This window comes from Chionomys nivalis, chromosome 10 (assembly GCF_950005125.1).
Source record: "Chionomys nivalis chromosome 10, mChiNiv1.1, whole genome shotgun sequence".
NCBI classification, from domain to species: Eukaryota; Metazoa; Chordata; class Mammalia; order Rodentia; family Cricetidae; genus Chionomys; species Chionomys nivalis.
The window spans coordinates 79,381,954-79,400,087 of record NC_080095.1 but is presented as its reverse complement, the minus strand read 5'-3'; the positions used below and the strand labels follow the sequence as shown (position 1 = coordinate 79,400,087).

General features: G+C 40.5%; 1 protein-coding gene across 2 annotated transcripts in view; it reads left to right on the top strand.

Annotated features, from left to right (window-relative positions):
- The window catches only part of Crppa (CDP-L-ribitol pyrophosphorylase A), a 250,550-nt gene that overhangs the window by 89,420 nt on the left and 142,996 nt on the right, over nucleotides 1-18,134 (top strand). For both annotated transcript variants that reach the window (XM_057782626.1, XM_057782627.1), the window contains exon 6: nucleotides 7,566-7,660. In XM_057782626.1, the coding sequence (XP_057638609.1) occupies nucleotides 7,566-7,660 (95 nt within the window). The remainder of the gene's footprint in view (nucleotides 1-7,565; nucleotides 7,661-18,134) is intronic.

Here is an 18,134-nt window from a genome sequence, read left to right as displayed (position 1 = left end):
TTAGCCCCTCGAGTGCTGGAGCTAGAGGTGTGGGCGCTCACTTTTCCTCACTTGCGAGTCTGTTTAATGCCACTCTTAATCTTTGAGGGATAGAACGCAGAACGTAAAATTGGGTTCTGATTCCCAGACCCCAACAGAATGTGGAAGACACTGACCTTACTTTGAATATATAGAGCTTCAATGCCAAATATCTTTCAGAAATACCAACCTGTGTATTAAATATAGTTCGTATTTACCTGTGAGCTCCAAAGCTTTGATATGAGAAGCCAATCCAGTAGAAAAGGAGGCCTGGTGGAATAAACTTGAAGGGTCCTAGAAAACTGACAGTGTTTCTCTGGATTCTCTTTCCTCTAGAACTAACCAAGTGTTGCTTGTGTTCACTTTATTTATCTGAAGGGAAAGAAGATGAGAATCGCAAATTAAATTTTGTCTTCCTTCAGAACCATTCATGTTTATTGACTATACATTCATTTGCTCTTGGAAGATTTTTATTAGAATATCACTTAAGTTTAACCTTCCTGAAAGAGAATCACATCATATTTCAAGGTTGCTGTTTAGGGCACTACTTTTTTAATTGCTGTTTTAAAACATTTGACAATAATCCCACCATGTATGTGTGAGCACAGCAACATTTCATAGACTCACTCTTTTTCCCTGGGTGATTAGACTTGCCCAGTTCTCTGGAAACCAAATACCATTATTTGTATTAATATTCTGAATATGAGATACTATCTGGATAGTCTGTGGTAAAATTTTGGGTCCTTTTCAAATGACCAGCATTTCAGTAGTAAATTCACGCAGTTCATGTTTTAACTATCCTGTGTTGTTTTTCCAAGTGTCCATTGCATTTCTCAAAATTACTATGGTTTTATTTGGATCAGTCTCCCATGGCTCAGCTCAGGGGCCTGTAAAGTACCCTGTTTATCACTTACCCCCACTCTGAAAGTTTGCAGCATGACATTTCGGTTCAGGCCATTTTGTGTGCAGTTCAAGGGGGTTCCCTGGAATAGCGTTTATAAATAGCCCATACTGCTCTACCGCCACACTCCTCCCACCCCTTTTCCCCGATCAGCATTCTCCTGGAAAATATGAGACCTGCCACTCCTTCATATTTTCAGTGACTCTGTTTATGTCCAGAACAGGAGAGGAAGAAGGAACAGTAACAATGCTCCCCCACATTTCAAAGCCACTACAATTTCTGATCAGTGGGGAATGTGCCCCTCTAAGATTATTCAGGGTCTGCTGTTGCCCCAGGTGCTGACATGGCCACTGTCATGGCCACCACTGACACATGATTGTTTAGAGGAAAGCATGTTCAAGTGTGAGCACAAGAAGACAGGTGGAATTTCATCTCTCCTGTAGTTATCAAACAAATGCTTTAAAGCACCAATGAAGGAAGCACTACACTAACACTCTTGAAACAGAAATGATCTAAAGAGAGTAGAAATGCAAGGAGTCAAACAATAATTTTAGAACTGAAAAAATATATCCAAATTGAAAAAAAAATCACTTTTTGTGTAGTCCAGAAATCGACCTGTAATATTTCCTCAGTTGTTCTCCACTGTGGATCGTCAGGTAGCTCACTGACTGACAAGACTGGTCAGCCCTTGAGTTCCAGGGTCCACCTATCTATCTCTAGTGCTCCTTTCCTCCCTACCAGGACTGTTTAGGGCAGATCCCAGAAGCCATCCTGATGGGCACTTTGCTGACTAAGCTGTCTTCCCAGCCCAAGGTACTTTCTTTCTGAATGAGTAGAAGCAGAATCAGTGTGGGTAAAAGGACTAATGCAAATCCAGGCTGTCGTTTCCCCCAAACCCTTACAGAGTGTTCGTCAAAAGTCACAGTCGTCCACATTGTCACTAATTTCCTCACTTACCGCTTCGCTGGATCTGTATGCACGAATGGTCTCATTCTGGACCTTGAACTTGTAATCCTCCTGTCTCAGGCTGAGAATACAGGCAGGTGCCACTGCGCTTGCCTCTTTTTATCACAGGTTTTGTTTGAGATGGTTCCTTGCCAAGTAGCCCCAGCTGAACTGATACTTGCTATGTATGTGGCCCAGGCATCCTTGAATTCATGGCGCTCAGCTTTCCAAGAGTTGGGGTGATAACCATGTGCTACCATGCCCAGTTTTCTTATCACATTTTGTGTGTTGTTTTTGTAACGAAAGACATTTTAACTTTATTTAATGTATCCTGATATGCTTCTTAAAAATGTTTATCTTTTGTTTTGGCCTGCAGGTAATCTGAATATTGATACCTGTGTAGTCATGTGTGGTTAAGTGGTACGTGTTACTTTGTCTTTGATAATTTAGCAACGGATCCTGGAGCTTGATCAGATTTAGAGTTATGTTTCCCTAAGACAAGAGGAGGCAAAGTAGTTAGAGGTTCTTTCTAACCGCAACTTCTGATACTGACTGCACGTGTTCTGGAAAGGGTATGAGTTATGACATATTCATTGTATTAATTAGTTTTCATACATCAGATACATTCATACGAATTTAAAAGAATTTGCACATGCGTGTGTCAATGTGTATATTTGTGTTGGTTTATGCCTGTGCACATGCAAATACACAGGCCAGAAGTTGGAGATTTTCATACAGAAAAAAATTAAAATGTGTATGTGTGTGCATGTGTGTGTATGATATGTATGTATACATGTGTGTGTATATTTGCATATAGGGGTATGTATTAATAAATGTTTGTGTGTTGTTTGTATGTGTACACATGTGTTTGTGTGTTTATTTGTGTGGTATGTATGTATGTGTGGCATGTGTATGTATACATGTGTGTTGTGTTTGTTTATGTGTGTATGTGTACCTGTGTGTGTGTGGTATGTATGTGTGTGTGTTTATACCTGTGCCCATGTGTGCATAGAGGCCAGACAAAGTCTTACAGTGTTCTTCTTACCACGCTTTGCCTTATTCCTTTGACATATCGTCTCTCACTAAAGCTGGAGTCAGGCAAGGCTCAGGAACTGTCCTGTTTCTGCCAGTCCATTCCTGGGTTTTTATATGGTGTTGGGAATTCAAACTCAGGTCCTCAGGCCTTTACAGTGTGTGGTCTTTCCCAGTGAGCCAGCTCCCTGTTTCATTATAGAGGTGACCAGAGCTAGAGTGGCCCATAATCATTCATTGGTTTTATTGGAGCTGGCAATGTTGCTCAGTAGAACATTTGTTGGATTTTCTTAAAAATTGTCTTTTCTCAGTTCATACTTGAACACACTACCAGGGAATGACCTAATGCTTCCAGAAGCATCTCAGATATTGAATTGATTTTTTCCTAAGACTTTATTATTAAATGCATGTTCAGTTCCTGACACTTACAGTTGTTAAACATGTTGTTGTTTTTACATGTCATCTTTAGAGTATTGGGAGAATCTGCTAAACTGGAAACCTTGGTGAGACTTGCAGATAAATGTGCTGGTTGTTCGGGGTTAGTTTTCTTTCATAGCTTCCCATCAGAAGTAGAAGGACTCAGTGCCTCAGTGCATGGGTGGCCCACCATGTCTTTCCGAACTCACCATTCTCCAATTGCCACAATATGTAAGAAGATTAAAGGAAACTGAACTGTTACCTCAAAAGAGTTACACTGCTCGAGGGGGGCTAATCAGCTATGGTAGGCAATTTGCATATTTTGTAAAGAGAGGAAGCTTTTATAATTCCCAAATTATACAAAGTTAGTGTCAGCCAAGTAGAGATTCCAATCTGGCTCTGTATCAGATCACTTTCAGAATTTCCCAAAATTCAGGCTAGGAGCTCATTGAGTCGTTAGCAAACCTGTGGTCTGAAGAGCCTGGAGGTAGGGAAGAACATGGCTTGTGAGTGACTTCTCATAGTCCACCAGACGGAGACTTGAGTCTGAAGAGATAGTTGGAGATTTCTACTATTCTGGTCTCGGAGGAGGAGCAGATGGTGAAATTGCCATTTTAAATAGAGGACATATGCATATGGTCCTCAGAAGGTATAAGAGGGCATCTGGTGCAGCTCAGACTACTGTGTGGTAAACAAATGGCGGGACCTTTATTATGTGAGCTGGCCGCACAGGGAACGCTACTGTTTACTAGTGTTCAGTGTCTCACATCTTGAGTCTAGATCCTCTTCACTTAGGTTTTGCTCTCATGATCTTTAAGGTTGGGAATTTAGTATCTTTTACTATTAAGATAGTTTAACGTATTTGTCTTTGTATCTTATTTGTTTTGTAAAGTAAGGACACTTTTTATTCTAATGTTTTCAAGCTTAAAGCGTGCAAGAACCTCACAGGAAGCTGCCGTGCTCTCACCTGGTTTCGCAGATCCATGCCATGGCAACTCTTTGCTTCATTACTTTATTATTTCCATATGGGTCCTTCACTCCCCGTCCACATAACTTTGTGCTAAGTGGGTGATGGATTAGGTGTGTGTATTTATATTGTTACATAGCACTCTGATTCCAAATGCTATTCCAAGAAAATGCTAATATAATGGTTAGTACTTTCGCAAGGATAATCAGGACAAATACTAGAGGCTTAAATAATTACCACCAAATGAAAAAAAGAACATTAAATTCCTGTGAACACTGAAGTTATTATGAACACTCTTTGCTGACAGTCATAAGAATTTAGATGGACATAATTTGAGACAAACACAACATTTTAAACTGATATAGAATAGAGCTTATAGGCACTCATAACTTAAAACAGCAACTCTACTCATGAACTCTAAAAATTACAGAAATGTTATCAATTTTATACAATTTTGTGGAGGATAGATAAAAATACTTCTGACCTGTAAATAATTTAACTATTTATTATAAATATGACAGACTTAATGAGATTATAAAATTCTGTTTAAAAATTATTAGATACAATTATGATTTAGCGAGGAAGAAAATATTTTATCCTGTGTTTAGAAGTGTATATATATATATATATGACTAGAGCTTATAAACAAACTTAACAAAATTATTGTAAGATCCGGATAAAAATAATTTTGCACTGAAATAGAAAATAAAATTAGAATGTCAATTGACAGTATTACCAACGAACCATTGAAAACAAACTGTAAAACGACTCTGTGCTAAATGCTATAAACCACTGTTAGCTTGGAATAATTAAGGAAAATATCAAAAAATTGGGGACTGAATCATGATCATTGAAAAATTTAATATTTGATGTTGTTATTCTTTAAAAACTCTGAATTACAGAAACTTATTGGAAAATTTATATGGCAATGAAAAATTCCTAAGTAAAAGTCCTATATTTAGAATAGTTGAAATACAGTCTGAGATAAATGCCAAATGTAGTTAAAATTTAATTGTCAGAATACTTTTGTTTTAAAAAGGTAGGAGACTGCTGGCTTTAGTTTTGGTACTAGTAATTTACCTTGAGCAGAGTGTGTATGCGTGCATAGGAGTATATAATAAAGCAAAGAGGGAACAATTTATATGTTTAGTTTTTATTTGAAGCAATTCTTAACTATATGTAGTTTATTAATTTGTCAAAAGTGCTTTAGTGCTGACACACTGACTGTTGTGTTGGCAGTCACTCTGTAGTGATAGATGCATCTTTTTGTGTATTATACACATTTAAAAATATTCCTAGGCATTTACAAGGATGCTGGAGAGCCACATTTCCTTCCAAGGATTTAAATTCATGTATATCGATTGTGTTGACTTTCAACAGACTCTGAATGGAGGCTGGTTGCCTTGTCCTCAGAGTCTTTTGGGAGAGGATCTCATGACCTTGGCCTCCATGGATTCCTGCCTGAGCCTTTTCTGCTCAACACCTCCTACTCATTTTGCTGCTTATAGATCACACTATGCTTATGGGTTCTTTCCTTACACCAACCTTTTTCATCTTATTTTCATTTTTATCTCTGTGAATTCTTTCAAATTCCTTGCTTCCACTCCTAAGCAAAGCCCACTCACCTTTCCAGGGTAGGTTCTAGTCTCATTTGATTACACAGCATCACCTGTTTTGTCAGCGGTCTGTCTTTCATACGTGGTGACGTTCCACAGCACTTCCAGGCTGACTACTTTGTCTCTATTCTGAATCGGACTGGATTTTGTTAGGGTTGTGTGCCTACAGACTTCTGGGAACAATAGAACCATAGCAAGTAAGCAAGTAGATCCCTGAGAGAGGAGGCGATATGAGGTAGCATAGCTTAGTGCGGAAGATCCGCATTCAGAAGAGGGATGTTCTCCTTCTCCATCCACTGAAATGACTGTGTTTACATATGCTTAATTGTCCCGACTGCAGGATCCGAGCAAAAAGTATGCCATCAGCTTTTTATACCAACTATTACAAGTGTGGTATCCCTCTAGGAAGGTGTGGTCTTTATGTATACCCGTATTTAAATATCCTGGCATGAAGATAGGAGTGGTAACACTTCGATAATAATATACGCTTACATTGAGGCATTAAATGTGAGGGTGACAATGAAGGAACATCAGAATGTCTCAAGGTTCACCAAGTGCTCCACGTCCTTTCCACCATGCCCATTTTGGTCTTCTGAGGTAGCTGTAGGTCTGTAAATGGAATATTTTTGGATTTGTGTCCCTTTTCTACTACTAAGAGCCCTGGGATCTTATGAGTGTCTGTCTCCTTCTCTGCAGTGAAGACTCTGACTTACTGTACATATTCACAATAATTCTTTTCTCCATGGTTGCCATGTTCTCTACATTATTGTAACTGTGTAAACAAATCGGATTCTTGGTCAAATGGGAATTAGTAAAAGGAGTATTATCACTTAGGTGGTATTATCTTAACTTTCCTATCTAGCTTTGCTTGAAAAAATTATTAATTGATTAATTCCTGTAGAAAACATATGACATAAGCCACCCATGTATTATGCCGTGAGGTTAATGCTGACCCAGCCAGTTTTGACTGGGAAATGCTATTTTAAATTACTTTCTCTTCTTCTTAGTTCAAGACTCCGTACTTGATGGCTGTAGTGATGTTCCTTAGCCCCTCAGATCCCTGTAGAGGAGGACTTCATATCTTTTGGGAGAATGCACAGAAAATTCAGAGGCTAGTAGCACCATGTCAGATGGTTTATATTTAAACATTTAAGCTGTCTCAAACAAGCTAACAAGTTTGAGAAAAATTCGACCATTTTCATTTCCTGTGGTAAGAATCCCAACTGGAATGGAGCTGTATTGAACTGACAATGTCGACACAAGCCAAAGAAAGACCTGGGAATGGTTTGAAGAAAACATCTGTCTATAAGTGGGACTATCTATAACCAGGGGAATTCCTCCTGATCGAGAATGGTTGGTGCTGGTCACATAAATAATGGTCACTTCTAGTTACTCCTTGTAAAATGTAAACCAAGAGCTTGTCTATGTGCTGGATGGGTACCTACTGCACTGTGTGTGATGTAAGGATACAGTGGCCTGGCTGGTACAGAATCCAGGATGCCTCAGCCTGTAGCCCAGGTTACTCTACCTGGCCTGGAGCTAGACTCTCCTCATCTTACTCAAGGAGGATGAAGATCAAGCAACCACAAGTTTTTAGATAATAAGGTTTTTTTTTTCTATGCTTTCTTTGAATGATAAAGTTTAAGAACTTTTTTACTTTTAATTTCAGAGAAAATTTCACAAGATATTTGTGTGGTTATGAACACAAAAGATGAAGAATCTACAGGACATCTTCTCAAGGAAGTGCTAAAAAAGGAATTAAATGTAAGTATTCAAAGACTGGGCAGGAGTAGCTGTCACAAATTCTTGTGGCATGAAAGAATCTTCCTTGAGAAAGCCCACAAATCATTCAAATCTCATGTTGCTAGTTCCTCTCTCCCTAAGGTCCTCCATTTTCTCAGTACTGTGATTGGCGCATGCTCCATCTTGTCCATTCTTCCTGGGCAGTGCTTCTTAACCTTCCTAATGCTGTGACCCTTTAATATGGTTCCTCATGTTGTGGTGACCACCAACCATAAAATTATTTAGTTGCTACTTCATAACTGTCATTTTGCCACTGTTAAGAATAGTAATGTAAATATCTGATATTCAGGACAGCTGATATGCGGTCCTTGTGAAGGGCTCATTGGACTCCCCGGGTGCTGTGGTGATCCACATGCGACCAACTGTTTTAGTAAGATTAGTGGCTGGTTCTGCTGGGTATTCTGGGGTAATAAAGTGCTTATTAATTTTATAATTTTAACTCTTTTATTTAACAGTTCTTGAGCCATCCATGTTCTTAGTATTTACTGTTACTTTCATTTTCCTCTTCAGAGGTTGCTCCTTTTTAGATAGGTGGACATGATTAATTATTACTTTCTCTTTGTTTTTATTTGTCTAGAATTTTCTTACTTTCCACTTCGTATTTCTTTTCAAGCCTGAGAAAAACCTGTTAACTTGCTACTTTACTCTTCATTTCTGCAATGAGTGGGGTTTTGTCTTGTTGTTTGTAAGCGTTCCGAAGCTGATTGTATATAGTTTCATTTACTGTATTAAACCTTAGGTTAGTTTGGATCTGTTTTGTAGATAGGTGTTCCCAGTGAATCACTACTTACGGGAGCATTATTTTGCTTTTTATTCCTTCATTTCTTATACATCTTTGAGATCCCGCAGGTATTCTTTTTTTAGACAGATAATTTCATGTACTATTAAGGGGAAATTCTGGCTTATCAAATAGTTTCTACTTAATGGGGTGACGCTCCTTCTAGAGTTGTTTTCCAGAGGAGGGACACGGCAGCCCTGTTGTCCCTGGACGTCCATCCCTGCTGTCCGTCTGCTGCCATGGACCTTTTTAAATCCACGATCTGATTCTTTCTAGCACTCTAGGCCTTTTTGCTGAAATTTTGCCCCACAGGAGTGTTTCGGCCGACAGCTTTGAGTGTTCTGTGACCCCAGAACCACAGCATCCCTAGCAAAGTGAGAACGTTCGTGCTTCCTCATGTTGTCGACCTCATTTTTCAACACCTGAAGTTTGGATAGCCTTAAAGAATCTTGGTGGATGTTGGAAGGAACTGCCTTTCCTGCTGTGTTCTCTCTGGCTTCTCGCTTTGCTAATTCTTAAACCACACACACTCACCAGGATGTTTTTTTGCTCTTTAACTGCTGGGACCCAACAACTCTGTGTGGTCTGTGCACCAGCACAGCGCTATATGTGCTTGTCATCTTTAGAGTCACCCAGTGAGCCTCTCCTGTAACTGCTGGGACCCAACAACTCTGTGTGGTCTGTGCGCCGACACAGCGCTATATGTGCTTATCTTTACGGTCACCCAGTGAGCCTCTCCTTTGTTTTACAATTAAAGAAATCTTCTGGCTTTTAATTTGAACAAGGCCATGTTGTCAGTCTGTGAATGTAGGTGTTGGTAGATGCAAAATGCTTTTGTTAATTGATATCTCTCAAGCACAGATGAAAGAAAAATATCGGTATGAAATCTTGAAGTTTGACAGGATTATAGTAAAGTCTGAAAGAAGTAGGTCCCTTGGAAAGGAATTTATCTGGCTTTATATAGATTTCTCTTCCATTATAAAATCAGATTTATTTTGTGGTATTGCATTTTTTCAGTTCATAATTTACAGAAAAGCACAGAATGGTGAAAATTATAACTCTTTACAGCAAGAGCTTTTGTCTGTCTTTGAAAGAGCGTATAAAAATGATGAAGTCACATGGCTGAAATCTGCAGGGCAGATCAGTGTGGGTGTGGAGCTCTTCCTTACACAATGGGGGGACTGTTTCACTGATGTGAATAGGAGAAATGTTTCCCATTGAAGCTGAGGGACGAGATTGGGTGTGCTTATGCTAATTGCCTGGGAAGAATTTTACAACATAGATTTGGGATGACCCAAATGTCTAACTGTAGCATAATGGAGAACACCAAATTCATTATAGGTGGCTCTAAGTTAAATGGAGATGCCTACTTGTTAAGAGACGCATATCCTACCACATGCACGTGGATGCATGTGCCACTGATACTAAAATCGTGGGACTTCAGTGTCAATCTTGCTGCCGTCATTTGATTGATATTTTTTCTGGGCATTGACTTTCAGAGAAAAAGCTTTCTAAAGGTACGGAGACACTGATGAGTGGGGCCTGTTTGGGTTTGAATGTGAGAGGCCCCTCTAGACTGGTGTGTTTGAACACGTGGTGTCCCATTGGTGGTCATTTTAAAAGTCTCTGGAACCCATAAGAGGGGAGATCTGGTAGCAAGCAGGTCACTGATCACAGGTTTGAGAATTACAGTCTGGCCACATTCTGGCCTAAGTTGTTTTCTGATCAGTAGTGTTGTAGCAAGCAACCTCAGTTCCTGCTACCACAAGCAGGAGCTGTGCTGGACTCCTGCCTTCAGCACTGACACACTGTGAACTGCCCAGACAGGGGACAGAACCAATCTCTCCTTTCTTTAGCTGTTTACATCACGTCTTCTGTCACAACGACAAAAAAGTTACACTGCGATGTGGGGCTGCGGCTCTGACGGTAGCTACACTAGGTAGCTTGTAGGCTGTTGGATTTCAGAGGGATGTGGCTTCATGGAACCCTAGAATTCTGTATGCAGAGCTTCAAAGCCTCCCCCCCCCCGACATGCAGGAGAATGAAAGTGAAAGTGTGTACAGTAAAAACTGTTCAAAAGTTTCAGAGAGGGATGGAGTTCTACTGAGAATTCTACTAGAAACCATTTACATTATAATGTGGAAAAGAATCTGGCTACATCTTGCCCGAGTCCTGAACTTTCTTGTGAGGTGGAATGCAGAAGTAATGGGATACTTTGGTAAAGGAAATTTCCAGACAATGTAGCATCCAGCCTGGAGCACTGTGAATGCCAGCTTTAGAGTGAGAGATTAATAGAAAGAAGAGCGGGAAGAAGTGAGAAAATCGCCTGCTAGCAAGGAAGGGGCGTGTGCTGAGAGTAGCTGTGGACGATAGCTGGTCTGCTTAACAAGACTGACACGAAGAGAACCTGTGCGGTGTTCTGCAGGGGCAACAGGAATGGTGCCTGATGAAGGACGTGTTCTCTCTTTCTGCCACACTGACACGGAGGTTACAGCTATGACAGAAAGTGGTCCCTCTTGTAGTCCGTCTGTATCTTGAGCTTGCAGCAGAACTTGACAATGTCCAGAGGACTCTTATTTTACTAGCATGCAGCTTGCACAGAGAACTGCAGCAAGGCTTTAGAAAGCTGCTGTGGTAAACTGTAGCTGGGGTGGGTTACCTGCAGCTGTAATGTGCAGCTGTAATGTGGAAGGCAAAGGTTCAGTGAAGACACCCTGTGGTGCTGCCAAGATTGTTGAGGAATGGCTGGAATTCATGGGACAGCTCCAGAGAGAGTGTGTGCATGGTGCTGGTCCCAGGGTGAGAGAGGCAGGGCTACACATTCTCACTGTAGCCCAGATGATTTCACCACAAACTTTTGATGTCAAATATGTTGCTATAGGTTTGCCATTTGCCCTTCTGGGTTTTGGCCTCGCTTTGGTCTAACATTTCCCTGTTATGTCTACATTACTCCCTTCAGGAATGGGAGTATTTTCTTTGCTCCATTGTAGGTTGGAAGTGTGTTACTTCTTTGATTTGATATGGCTCACATTTCAGAATTTTTCTTGAGTCTCCAAAGAGATTGGATTTTTGAATCTGTTGAGGACTTTGAATTTGCACAAAGGTAGACTTATGGTTTGAATGACACATGTTCCCTACAGTCTCATGTCTTTGAATAATTAGTCTCTAACTTTTATCACTGTTTTGAGAAGCTGGTGGAAGGTAGGTGACTGATTGATGGACTTTGGGAGTTTTTGGTTAGTACTTCTGTCTTCCTGATGGCTGAAACTATTTAACTAGCCACCACCTGACTTTGCCATCTTGGTTTCCCCACTGTCATTGGCATTATACCTTGACATATGAGCTAGAATAAATCCTGCTCCTTAGGGTTTTTCTCTCAAGTGATCTCACAGTCAGAAGAAAATTTACTAATCGCAGTCTTCAGTCACTTCTAACTCCCAAAAAATGCTGGAATATTTATACTCCTCTAAAAATAGTGAGGGATGTGTAAATAGGAGATGTGATCAGCCTTTCGTTAATTACTTACTTCATTGACTTACAAGATAGGCAATGCCCGCTACAATCAACAATTGGCTAACGTGAGTTGAGCAAAGCAGATGTGACTCTTAGGAACTTATTGTCAAATTGGATAACAATACAGTGCATAATAGTAAATACAAATCCTAGGATACAGCTGTGTCCTGAATGGTTTGGTTCTGGAACTCAGTATGGGGCGATGAGGGGGTAAAGAAAGAACAGTCACAGGTACAGAAAGTCAGGGATTGGGTGGGCAGTGTTTTCTGTGATGGAGCAGGATGAACTATGCACAACAACCTGGAACCTCAGCATGTTTATTATGTACAACACCAGAAGGAGGAGTTAGGGAGTCTCTGTAGGGGAGCAGTCTCAAGCAGCAACCATCCAAGAGGAGGAAGCTGCAGTTGTTAGTTTTTGTGTACACTGGCCAATCTTTCATAGACTCTCATACTTGGACCAGAGGAAGGTTCCTCCGCTCCCTGAGCCTTCCCTGGAGGAAGGCTTTGCGAGCTCCCATGGATCTGAACCATCAGGATCCTTGATATGGGGAAAAATCATCTCTGCTTAGATAAGAGAATTATGGAAAACAGTTTTTGGGAGTGAGAGTCACTAAATGTACTCTCTCAACAGACACACTGTTTTAGTTAAGCCTAGAAGTGGGTAGGGGATCTGGAGCAACTTAAGGGTCAAACCCAAAGAAGCCCTGTTGGGAAAGGTACACGAAGAGCTTCATGCAAGGAAAATGAACCAGCGTCAGTGATGTGAGTGGAGATGGAACAGTGGGAGATGAGGTAGAGGTAGGGACCGAGCCAGTGCCAGCCTTGCAGGTATGCTCAGCTGACCGCTCTTACAGCTTCTCTTTTGCTCTGCTCCACAGCACAATACTGTGGAGAGGAACTGAGCTGGAGAAATCTGTCCAGTCGTCTTTGTGGAATGCTCATGCTGGCTGCTGCTGACTTGCTCCACATAGGGAAATCTGTAGGGTTTAGAACTTTTCACATTCCCCCTGAAACACATAAGTACATTCAGTTCAGTTTGGATTCCTATAACAAAAGAGATGAATGTTACAAGAAAGGCTGACCTACAGCCTAAACGATTAGGCACCATTCAGGCTTTTTATGTATTTGGCTCATCAACCACTTCCTGTTTCCTGGAGCACAGAATTTAATTATTGTTTTGTATAACCACAAATGACAAGCTATGTTTAACTGAAAATCATTTGTTTTCTGGGTACAAGGCAGAATCTGGTTTTGTTGGAGTGGTTCTCTAATGCCTAATTTATTTTTTCCTGATGGCCTGCAGGCTGAGTCTAGTGTGCAGATCTGTGCCTTTTGTTACAGTATGCAGAACTGGGCATTTTGTTAGCAGTAGAACTGTGCCCTTTGTTACAGTGTGTAGATCTGTACTTTTTGTAACAGTATAAAAGCTTGTGTATTACACCTGGAAAACAAAAGATCAAGATTAACAAATGAAGTCAGGAGAAAGGCAGAAATGAAGCAGAACAATTTCAGACTCATTTAGCAAAAATAAAGTTACTTTGTGGCTATTTTGTTATGCACAGAAACATTTTGATGTGAAGATAATAGACATTTGTTTTTGGATAGTGTCTTAGAGTTTCTATTGCTGTGAAGAGACACCATGACGTGATAAAGGGAAACATTTAATTGGGTCTGGCTTACAGTTTTAGAAGTTTAGTCCATTGTCATCATGGTGGGAAACAAGGAAGAATTCAGGCACACGTGGTGCTGGAGAGGTAGCTGAGAGTTCTACATCTTGACCTGCAGGCATCAGGAAGTGAACTGTGTCTTATAGTGGGCATAGCATGAGCATAGGCGACCTCAAAGCCCACTCCCACAGTGACATACTTCTTCCAACAAGGTCATACCTCCTAATAGTGTCACTCCCTAGGGGAGTCGTTTTCTTTCAAATCACCACAGATGCTGAAATCAGTTAATAGTGAAAGATACTTTAAAACTAGTTGTTCTCTTGGGTCCAGTCTGAACAGGGGCAAGGACTCACATCAAATGGAACGTGGGTTGTGTGCATGCATGTGAATGTATGTGTGTGCATGTTTGTATAATGTGTGCCAGACTAGAAGCTACCCTCAGATCATTCTGCTGAATACATAAAGTTTATTTGGACACTAGCTAGGTTTTCTGGTGAGTACTAGAGAAGAAAAGAATGTCCAATGTAGTGGACTTTAAGTATCTCTCTCTGCTATCAATTGTGTTTGAACTATATTCAATGAAATTTGTTTATTGCTATAATTGGTTGTCATGGTTTTAGAACATTACTAACGAGAGAAATAGGGTAATCTTTAAATACCACTTATTATGTTTCTCTGATTTAATTACTTTATGTGATAAATTTTATATTCTTTTTGAATATATTTTGAGATTATAATATAATTGCAAATTATTCCCTCCCTTTTCTCCCCCCTCCAAGCTCTCCCATGTTCTCAAGTTGCTTTTTTTTTTTTTTTGGTTTTTTTTTTTTGAGACAGGGTTTCTCTGTGGTTTTGGAGCCTGTCCTGGAACTAGCTCTTGTAGACCAGGCTGGTCTCGAACTCACAGAGATCCGCCTGTCTCTGCCTCCCGAGTGCTGGGATTAAAGGCGTGCGCCACCACCGCCCGGCCTCAAGTTGCTTTTTTTTAAGGAAGATCATTTATAAAAATGTCCTCTGTACCTTTGTCTGCGTAGAAATGATGTCAATGTTTGTAAGTGCTAACCAATGTAATGGTGAATATTCAGAACAATAGGGCAGTAGACTAGCCCGAGTTACCAGCCAATGTTGTTAGTATTTTGAGGAAATCAGGTCTATTCATTCAGCACATTGGTTTTATACATACAGGACGTAGTCCTTGTAGGAAAGTCCATTCTGGACATTACAAAATTTGTTCTCTTAGACTAATGTCATGACACAGTGCCCATTGCTTGCTTAGCATGCATCAGGCCTCGAATTCAGTACCCACACTGCAGAATAAAAGCAACCTCTTCCTTCCTTCCTTCCTTCCTTCCTTCCTTCCTTCCTTCCTTCCTTCCTTCCTTCCTTCCTTCCTTCCTTCCTTCCTTCCTTCCTTCCTTCCTTTCTTTCTTTCTTTCTTTCTTGTCTTCTATCATATATTGCATCCTGACCAGTTTCCCCTCCCTTCTCTCTTCCCAGTCCCTCCCCTCTCACCTCCCTTCTCTCCCAAATCCATTCCTCCTCTGTTTCCCTTCAGAAAATAGCAGATATGTCTATTAAACATGTCATAAAGAATTACAATAAGATGAGGCGTATACTCTCTTAGCAGGGCTGGACAAGGCAGCCCAGTAGGAAGAAATGGGTCCCAAGAGGAGGCAAAAGAGTCAGAGACAAGCTTTGCTGCTCCCACTGGTTTTAGTCCCACAAAAACAGAAAGTTACGTGATCACAACATATATGCAGAGGACTTAGCTCAGAAGTACACCTGTCCAGGTTCTGTATCCCCCATTACTAGGACTCTTTAGGGTCACCCTTATAGATTCTAAGGAATTTCTATCCATTGCATTAGGCTTCTACTTCAGCCCTCAAATGCCCCCTCCCAATTCCAGCTTCTTTCCCAGTACTCTCTTCTTCAATCTGGCCCCCTACCTGGCCTTCCTGTTCCCATTCCCACCAGTCCCCAATCTACCTTTTGATTCCCACCCCGCCTCCAACTGTCCTTCTTTTACTATGTGCTTTTCTGTATGTACAGATATGAATGTAGTCTCATGTATATACAGGCCAGAAATTGATGTTGCAAGTCTTCCTCAATATCACACTGTAGTTTTGGATGGAGTGTCCCTCATTGAACCTGGAGCTCACTGATTCAACTGGAGTGGCTAGCCGGCTAACTTTGAGGATTCTCCTATTTCTGTTTCCTTGGTTATGGAATTACATGTAGTCACCACCTCAGCTGTCCTTGTATGAATGTGCTAGGGGTCTGAAATACAGTTTTTATGCTTGTGTAGCAAGCACATTATCCACTGAGCCATCTCAGCCAACCCTTTCCAACTTACTACATAGCCTACCTGTTCCTCAAACTTGCCACTAAAGTGCCTTAGCCTCTGAACTGCAGGATTATCACGTGAGTTACCATACCTGGCTTTAGTTGATTTTAGTGAATAGACACATACTTGAGAAGTTACGCTTTTTACATCAAGTTACAGTTTTAGTCTTTCCTATAATTTTACTTTCTTGATTTATTATAATCCAGTTAGAGGACACATGACTTTTAAAAAATATCTCATTTATATTTATTAATGCTTCATCTAATAATTGAGTTAGGAAATATATTTCAACTACTTGACTGTGGTATAATTCTACTTGAACATGCAAAAGATAGGTTATTCCATTGTTCCAGTGGCTCTAGCTAAATTTTTATTCCAGTATATGATGGTTCTACAATAAATAAAATGAAATACCGCTTTGAGCTTATGAATAAATTGCCCATGACATTTTGTTACCTGAAAACTTATTTCTGAGTCCCACATCTAGACCTTGCCCATGGGCTTTTTCTTTGTTACATTTGACACTCTGCATCTATAGTGACTTGTAAGTCAAAGTCCCTAAGGTGTGACTGGGCATTTAAGGCTCCTTATAACCTACACTGCACATCTCTCTCGAAAACATATTGTTTTCATGTTCCAGCATGCTCTCTTATTTGTGCCTTGAAATTGTGCAGTTCTCACTTTTCCTTTGTGCCAGCGAGCTTGCTGATTTTATGTTTTAGAGCTTGTATCTTCTCACTGTCCCCATGGAGCTGGCTTCAGTTTTCTAGTCCTGAGACTTCTGCACAGACTCACTAACTGTGATGTCTTTCTGCATCTCCTGCTTGTACTGTGACTGTGCACACTGACATTGCCACCTCTTCTCATGGGTCCCTCACATGGATTTGTGTGCGTGGTGGGATTCATATAAACCTTTGTGGTTAGTGATGATAGAACTATGTTGAAGCAAACTTCTGGAATATCTCTTTGCCTGGACATCAGCCAGCCAGATACATTTCTGTAGATAAACAGGTACCCGCTGGGCATCTGCCAATCATGGGCAGAGTTGAAAACGCTGCGTACACTTAAGAAGTCCTAACTGATTTCATAGCCAGAGAAAAGACTGTTCCCAAGAAGTGAGTCAGTGACAGTGATGTGATTGCTGGTGATCAGCCTCCTGTGAGGACAAGAGAGACTGAGGGGGAGGATGAGCTCCAGCAGTGGGATGAAGATGTGGGTTCATATGCAGCATGTGAAGTCTTTAGGAAATTCTATCCTATTCTCCATTGAGCCTGGAGCCTACATTCTTTACTGTCAAGAAAGTTCTGCTTTCAAAATAGCCCAAGGGTCGGGGAGATAAATCAGTCAGTGAAAAGTGCTTACTTTGCAAGCACTAAGGTTGATGTGGTTCCCCAGAACCGGTGTAAATAAACTTGAGTGTGGTGATGCGTGCTTGCAGGCTCAATACTCCGGAGGTGGCGACAGGACCATCCCTGGGATTTGCTGGCCATCAGCCTAAGCTGCTTAGTAAGTCGTGGCGAGTAAGAGACATTGTCTTTTACAAAGTGGAGAATACCTAAGGAATTATACCTGAGATCATCCTCTGGCGCTCATATCTATGCAATACGTGCACACCTGAGCACACATTCACCTGTGCATAATACATATAACATTCTGAGATATTAATAGTTAGATATTTGTGGCATATACTTATGTTTTCATGTTTTTATTTATTTTTTTTTTGCAAATGTAATCTATAATGTTTGCAAAGAGTTTGGGCCTATACACTAAATACAATATATTTAGCAGTTTGCTAATACATATCTTATAATGGAAAGTTTATGACATGGGGAATTTTTTATATAAACAAATTTACTTCTCAACCAAGAGGAACATACATTTAAGAAAGAGTAGCTTTTTCACAAGAACTGTAATGGTATTATCCTGGTTGTATACAAGCACTATAATGGCATTCTCTTGGTTGTGCACAAAAACTATAATGGCATCATTCTTTAAATACTATTTAAACTATGCAGATGATTGCTGTTAGCGAATGGCAAATCTTTGGGTGTGGTCAACTGACAAGGGTCTGGGTCTTGCTAAGGGACACTGGCATCACCCAGCAGCTCAGCATTCATGGATGGGGGCTTTA